Consider the following 7,880-nt stretch of genomic DNA (forward strand, 5'->3'; position numbering starts at 1 on the left):
GAGGCGCAGGATAGCGGACCCTGGCGACGGCGAGCGTAAGTTCTCCGGCTGCTGTCTTCTGCTGCTGTGGGATTCTCTCTCTCTCTGGTTGAAGTCACCCTTGGCCAGGATGCCGTCATTGCCGTGAGAATTCCTGGTGTGGAAAGTTCCCTGCTGCTCTCCGGGACGCGTTTTTTCTTTCGTTAACTAAGCCAGAAACACAAGCTGAAATTCCTAACGGCGCTGCGGCGGTCCTGGCTGAAGCTGAGAAGGGTTAACCCAAGCGTACCCGGCTGCGATGGTATTAACGCCGCATAGGATTTTTTAATTGGCCTCCTTAAAATAGAGGGTCCCCAGCCCTCCCTCCTTCTTTTTCCTCCCTCCCTCCCTCCCCACTTCGGATCGCATGATGTTTTAACTTTGTGATGGCTGAACTCGCGAAAGCAGCCCATCCACCCGGAGAATTAGCTGAAGCAGATTCCCACGGGTTCCAAAAACTTTCCTTCCTTGACCAGGAGCGCGTCTGTGACCCCAAATGTTCCAAACTGCCTTTTTTATGCCTTTGCTTCCGTGAGAACTGACAGCCCGGCCTCGGACTCTTCCCAGCGCTGTTGAAGGGAGGCATTAGCAAGAGGCATCACACCTCCCTAACTCTTACGATGGGAGAGGGAAAGGCAGCCAGAGGAGCCACACATGGTCTCCGCCTCAGCGCGTCCTAGCGCCGGGACGCGGAGATGAATGGTGAGCCGCGGCTGTGACTTGCTAGTCTCTCTCCACACTTCGTCCGCTACAACTTCCGGCTCAGACATGGAAATTCTCTGTGAAGACAACACTTCTCTGAGCTCCATTCCAAACTCCCTGATGCAATTAGGTGGTGACTCGAGGCTCTACCGCAACGACTTCAACTCCAGGGATGCTAACAGTTCCGATGCCTCCAACTGGACAATTGATGCCGAAAACAGAACCAACCTCTCCTGCGAAGGGTACCCCCCGCCCACATGCCTCTCCCTGCTTCATCTCCAGGAAAAAAACTGGTCGGCTTTATTGACAGCTGTCGTGATCATTCTAACCATCGCCGGAAACATACTGGTCATCATGGCAGTGTCCCTAGAGAAAAAGCTGCAGAATGCCACCAACTATTTCCTGATGTCACTGGCCATAGCTGATATGTTGCTGGGTTTCCTTGTCATGCCCGTGTCCATGTTAACCATCCTGTATGGTGAGTGGTGTTAGCATGTCAACTGTCCCCACCATAGTCCCAAAGAGCATGTGCATGCTGTTGGCTCGGGAGAGAAATAGACAGGAAGCTTTGTTTCAGTCTTAAATTTTTATTTTACTTTGGGAGGGGGGGAGGGAGGGGTCAGACAGCCTGATCACCTGGTGAGATGTGTGCTTTAAAACAGATAAATTTCGTAGAGAAATTACTATCCGCATTTCCAATACTCTGTGAGTGTAATTTAACTGTCATTCTGTGCCCATGTGATTTTTCTTGGTTTTATTTGCCAGCCTCCGGACAGAATAGTTTTATCTTTGTCACACAGTTCTCAGCACTTCTAATGGAGTGGTAAAAACCTTCCCAATTACCTTGGAACATTTGCAGAAAGAGCATTAGTGCTGGAGTGGGCTGAGTCTTAAAATATTCACAGTCTCCATTAGAATAAAGGAATTACTCTAGTTTTAATTGCTCCCTGCCAGCCCCCGGCCCAGACAAGCCAATATAGAAGAAAGCCTTTGAGTCTAAAGCCTCAACTCTTTAAAAATGTAGACACATAAACTCCTGTCTGGTTTTTGGAGGAGGGTAGACAACAAACTGAAAGCTGTCCGTCTTCCTTTCTTCTCAACCCGGTCTGACAGTGTCAAACTTCTCGGGAAGTCGGCAAACACTTGGACGGCTTTCATGGGGAAGCAGAATGTGATATCCTTTCAGACCATGAGTAATACAGCCAGACCCCTCCTAACAAAGAGCTGTGGCACATACATACTCAGCAGTCACCAGGGCTACGGGCAGTTTTAGGGATACCTTTAAAGGGAGGTTTTCTGGCCAAGTCCCTGAAGCCACGATAATGAACATGTCCACCTAGCCCCTGAAAGCTTCAAGGAGGGAGGAGACGAGCCAGGAATCGCAAGCATCCATTTGTGAAGACCAGCCTAGCTTGACCATTCAAATGGCACCTGAATAATTCCGTTTAATTTGCCTATCATGTCTCAGCCTCTTAGGAGGGGCTCTCACTTCCTAAAACCTTGGCCAGCCCGCGGAGGCAAACTCTACTGCGGGAGGGAGGGGTGACTCTGCAAGAACCCAAACCACAGCAGGAAGGTAGGCGGGGTGACCTGCTGGGCAGCAGGGGCAACCCTGGCCACGTAGGAAGTGCAGCAGGTCCCTGGTCTCCGCTCAGGGTACAAGGCTGCCCCCTAGCGACAACTCCTGGGTGTGCCGTCTGCATCCGCCCAGAGTCTGTTCACTACCAGGCTGGTCCTGCTCCTTTCTTAGCCTGCAAGTCACAAATCTGTCTTGCAGAAGTACTCTCTTCTTACCCCTTGAAGCAAAGTTTGAGGGGAGAAGGGCCTGCTTTCTTTCAGAGAAGACACCGCCCCCCTCCCCGAAACCAACATCAGTTCCCAACAGCAGAGCCGGTTACTGCTAAGAGAGGAAAAGCCTTTCAGTACAAGCTATTGGGTGAGAAGGCTTGGAATTAGGCTTAGGTCCAGCATCGTTTCCTGTTCTGAATATGCCTGGGGACAGCACGGTAGAGACACGACTTGTGCCTAAGGAGGGCTTGCTCGACTTGGGCTCTGCACTATCCTAAAGAAAGTACTGATCTCTCTAATTTTCCTTCCCGTTCGCGGGCCGATGTAACATCCTTGCTCATTCTGTGAGCAGAACTAATTAACAGTTTACCCAAGAGTTTGATCCTCTCCAAAACACACAGGGAAGAGTAGGACATTTCATTTATGTCATCAAGGCATCCTCCGTCTTCCTAAGACAGCAGAGAACCTGCCAAGCTCCTGGTATTGGACTCTGGGAAGTTTTAAAATCCTTTGATATTGGGGGCTCACCTCTAGCCACCCTTCAGAGAGAATGATTTAACTGGCCCAAAGCCCAAAGCTCCACCGGCTGATTGTGATGATGTCGTGTGGGGGGGGGGGTCATGGAGGTAGAGGGGAGGGGAGGAGGGGGATATCTTTGCCCTGGGAGACAGCCCACTGCCCGCTGCAGCAGGATGATCTCCAAGTTTGTTTGTTTGTTTGTTTGTTTGTTTTGTTTTGTTTGTTTGAAAAATGCACGTTTTCCAGCCTGCCCCAGGCTTACTGGATCAGAATCACCAGAGGTGGGTCCCTAGTTTAAGGAGCCAGCTTCAAAGAGCCACTGTCACCTATAGTCTGAGCACTGCCCTGAGACAAAGTTCCAAGGCCAGACACCCTTGATTTCCTCCACCATCCTCAATCTTCTCACATCTGAGTTTAAGAAAACATTGGGGGACTGTGTATCATAAGTAAAGACATTCAAGAGGTCGATCTGAAGCCATTAAGTCACTCTATCATTAAACGCCTAGCTGTGTGAGACCGGACACGTCTTAGAATGACTAAGATCAGACTAACCATAGGGGCCTTAACTCCAGAGAAAGTCATGTAGGTAATTGCTGTATGTGACTGGTACAAGTCCCTCTTTTGCTAATATAACTCCACAGGCCAGAGACATTCAAACATGCACTTATTGGTGCCACCGCAGTGTACACTTGCTGTTTGTTCCAACGTTGAAGGTCTCTTGTAGTTTCCCGGGGTATAGACCACATACTTCAGGAAGCATGGAGCTGCTTGCTGACGCTAAAACTTCTCCACCACAGGGTACCGGTGGCCTTTGCCTAGCAAGCTCTGTGCTGTCTGGATTTACCTGGACGTGCTCTTCTCTACGGCCTCCATCATGCACCTCTGTGCCATCTCGCTGGACCGCTACGTCGCCATCCAGAACCCCATTCACCACAGCCGCTTCAACTCCAGAACCAAAGCCTTCCTGAAAATCATTGCTGTGTGGACCATATCTGTAGGTAAGCCGGACCCTCTGACAGGGCTGCGTTTGAAACTAGAGTCTGTCCTTTCTCGGGAGACATGCTGTTCGCTTGCCCTGGAACCTGGCATTTTGAATCTGCCGTATCGTGTGCTGCATGATTATGTCTCGACCTCCTGATTGTTGGAGATGTTTCAGGAAAGGAACATCTGTGGATGTCAGTGGCTGACGGTGTCTGTTTGTATTGTCTTGCACATGTAAGAAAAAGTACACTAGCAGAGCCTGAGTCAAGAATGACTGTGTTCTTGCTCAGATCCAAGTTCAGTACTCCAAGTCTTGGGTCTCCCAGAAACCTGAGTTTTGTTATTATTGAACTTGTGGTTACAGAAGAAGACAGATGCTTCCCCTAGAGAGTGTAGACATTGAAGAGGGTGTCCAGAAAACGGCAGAGGCTGAGGACAGGGGGAAGTAGCAAGAATTGCTTAAGAGCTGGGCATTTCAGCTGATTGGTACCTCGGTGGCCTTTCTTCCTGCTCTGACACCCACACCAAAGGATTCCAAGGCACTTCAGTTAGGCCGATTACACACACCCACCTCTCACTCTAATCGATCTTCTGTCACCATAATAGGATCTAAAGGGGCAGCTCTCAGGCAGAAAAGTCAATTGTACCTGTCACCTCAGAAGACGTGGTTTGCAAGTCCCAAAGCTTTTCAGATGGAAATGCTGTGTTTGCTGAAGCTCACTGGGTATGGTATCCACTCCTCAGGAGAGACTGCAAGGTTTGATGGTAGGTTAGAATTCCAGAACTCATTTGATATGGCTCACCACTACCAACAGGGCTGGAGAAGAGATGGCACTTGCTGCTCTTGAGAAGGAGCTGTTCTGATTTCCAGTACCTACCATGGGGTCTCACAACCCAGTTTTAAGAGATTCATTACCCTCTTCTGGCCTCTGAGGGGACCAGAAACACACATGGTATGAACATACAGGCAGGCAAAACACCCATACACATCAAATAAAAGCAATTTTCTAGATACCTATCAGAAACAGCAAGCACTGTCTGTGCTCCGTGACACTGTCTCCATTTTGCAGATGAGGAAACTAGTGTTCTAAGAAAGAAATGAGTGAGTGTGTGCTGCGAGCCTGGGCACAGGGAGCGCCCCCTGGCTCTGAGGATAACAATGATGAGTTACCCATTACACAGCATCTCTGCATGCTTTGAAAACACCTCCTCTGTTTTATCCATCTTGAGCCTTTTCACTTGAGGTCAGCAGCGCCGACAATGTGTTTGATAAGTTGTTGAACCTCAGGACACAGGTCTGACACACCAGCACTCTAGTCTTCTGACATCAAGCCCTTCTCTTTCTGCTGAGTGTACCACACCTTCCTTAGCTGACAGCTTCTGCCCCAAGAAAATGCTGATGGCTTTAATCCGTGCAACCAAGGAGTCCTGTTCCCTTTGGAACAGGAAGGTAAAGGGACCAACAGTTATGCATCCAAACTACTTGAAACTACTTTAGAGAATCCTTAGGTTTAGATGGCTGAGGGTTCCTAAGAGACATCCATGGTTGAGGACCACTAGCCAGATTATCAGAGAATTAAACATGATGAACAAAGGGTCAGGTGAAATTTGTGCAGCCATGTACACTACCTTCAGCTGCACAGACTGTCCCCTTAACTAAGCAGAAACTGAAATGACGCATGACTTTTGTCTTGGTGTGTATGTGTGTTTTCATGTATGGGGGTTCACGTGCATGCACATTCAATGTGGCAGCCAAAGGCTGATGTCAAGTATCTTCTTCAGTTTATCTACACTTTATGAGGCAGGGTCTCTTGCTTGAACCCAAAGCTTGCCAAGCTCATTTGCTCCAGGGACCCTGTCTCTTCCTCCTGGGAGCTAGGGTTACAGGCAGCTCATCTAAGTTTTACATGAATGCCGAGTATCTTACTCTGGTCCCCACATTGTATGGCAAGGGCTTGTACCCCCTGAGCCATCTCTCCAGTCCTACAGTCCATTATCTTTTACCCTTAGCCAAAACCACCCCCTGTCTCTGTCAAGCTTCATGACACCATTAGCAAAAGTTAGCGACTCTGAGCATTGCCACAGACCCTGTCGTGTCCAAGTCACCTTGTAGATAAGTCTGTCACACAGGATGGCAGCATTCAGAGCCAAGAGTCAACTCAGGCCAACCCAGTTCTAAAGTCTGTACTTTATCTACTACCTAATAAGGCTGTCTGCTCTAGCTCTGTCTGGCTGTCATCCCAGGAGGGAGACAGGTTGGAATGGTTGTCGTGATGCTAACCAATGGTCATCATTAAAAAAGGATGGTTCGGAAATTATCTCTCTGTTCTGTGGATATTCAGATGAACACACAGAGAAGAATAGTGTGTGTTCAAATGTCTCTCCCAGTGTGGGAGAAGACAGGTAAATGTAAGAAAACTAGAGGTCACACAATCTTGTAACTATCTGTGATAGGGAGTTCTGAGGAGCAATCAGGCAAGAAAAGCTAAAACTAAAAAGTCAGTGCTACGCTGGATCCTGAAGAAGCTCAGCACAGACTTCTTCCTGGCTTTTCTTCGCTTGTTTCTGTTTCTACTCATTTGTTTAGGCTTGAGGTTTTGGTTTGCTCTGTATGTGGCTTTATACTTGGATTCTTATTCTAACCGGATTTTTTTTTCCTATTTGTTGTTGTTGTCCTTGCTTTTAATCATATATAGTCAACAAATGAAACAGATTTCAAGATGTACACTGTGGTGAGTGGATGTGCAAATATTTTGTAAAATAAATACTATAATCAAATTAGTTAATTCTTCCATCCTCTTACCAAGATGCTTTTTATTTTACAGTCAGAACATAAAGAAAATTACAAGAGTAAGACTCAGAGTTAGCAAATGCAGACACCACACCTTATACTAGATCCCCTGAACCAACCCATCTCCCCTTTCTCCCATCTGTCTCTGATAATGGAACTGCTCTTGCCAAAGAGAAAATATCCTACAGATGTGGTTCTACCCTTGCTCCCAGTTAACAGAGTATTTAATCAATGAAACCCAGCAAATCAAAATTTCCCAAAGTCCCATGCTGAAGGAAGGGAAAGACTGAAGCCTTGGTACCAGGCAGAGAAAAAACTTGCATCTCCCCAAGAGAGCTCGCACTGTAGTCCAGACCAAAGCTGAACAATGATGCTCAGTGCCAAGTGAACCATGCTTTGGCTAAGTCTATTTAATGATACATTTTACCCTCTCTTGAAACCTAAAGCTCATGTCAGGATCCCAAAGATGGATATGGGGAGTCACTGTGTATCTTTGTCCTTCACAAGGTGTCCATACTGAGTAAATTCCCTTCCTCTGCATCTCTGAGTAGTTCTCTTTATTTGGCATATCACTTGTCAGGAGCTGCCAGAGCCCAGAATTTTACCCTAAAATCCCTGCTCACAGTAAATGTCATCCCACTGTTCCTATAAATTCAACTTTTCTTAGACTCTGTGTATGAGTGAGATCATTTATCCTTACTATGCTTTCAAGACTTATCCAAACTGTTGGACACTGGCAGATTTCTTTTCTATGGCTGCATGGTACAGAATTCTATTTGTATATAAAATGCTTTGCTTTCAGTAACAGTTAAAGATTTTACAGAATCTATTGTAGAACTTTTCTTCAACTTACTGATATATTCTGTTTTTTCTTGATAACTGCTGAAAACAGAGCCAAACTTATGTTTGTGTGATTTCTTTTCCTAGCTTCCTTGAATGAACTTCAGAGGTTGCCAGCTTTCCTCTGAAGTCTTTCCATGAGTAAGGAGTATGTATTTTTAAAGGCTTGTATAGAACTCAGCCCTGGCTCTCTGGTGTGTGTGTGTGTGTGTGTGTGTGTGTGTGTGTGTGTGTGTGTGTG

General features: G+C 47.0%; 1 protein-coding gene across 1 annotated transcript in view; it reads left to right on the forward strand.

The window, feature by feature from the left end:
* Nucleotides 1–662: 662 nt before the first annotated feature.
* Htr2a (5-hydroxytryptamine receptor 2A) overlaps nucleotides 663–7,880 on the forward strand; it is a 61,855-nt gene continuing 54,637 nt past the window's right edge. Inside the window, exons 1-2 of the mRNA XM_055609719.1 lie at nucleotides 663–1,198; nucleotides 3,825–4,025. Coding sequence (XP_055465694.1) covers nucleotides 718–1,198; nucleotides 3,825–4,025 — 682 coding nt within the window. The 5' untranslated portion in view covers nucleotides 663–717. The remainder of the gene's footprint in view (nucleotides 1,199–3,824; nucleotides 4,026–7,880) is intronic.

This window comes from Psammomys obesus, unplaced genomic scaffold (genome assembly GCF_907164565.1).
Source record: "Psammomys obesus unplaced genomic scaffold, mPsaObe1.curated_primary_1811, whole genome shotgun sequence".
NCBI lineage: Eukaryota > Metazoa > Chordata > Mammalia > Rodentia > Muridae > Psammomys > Psammomys obesus.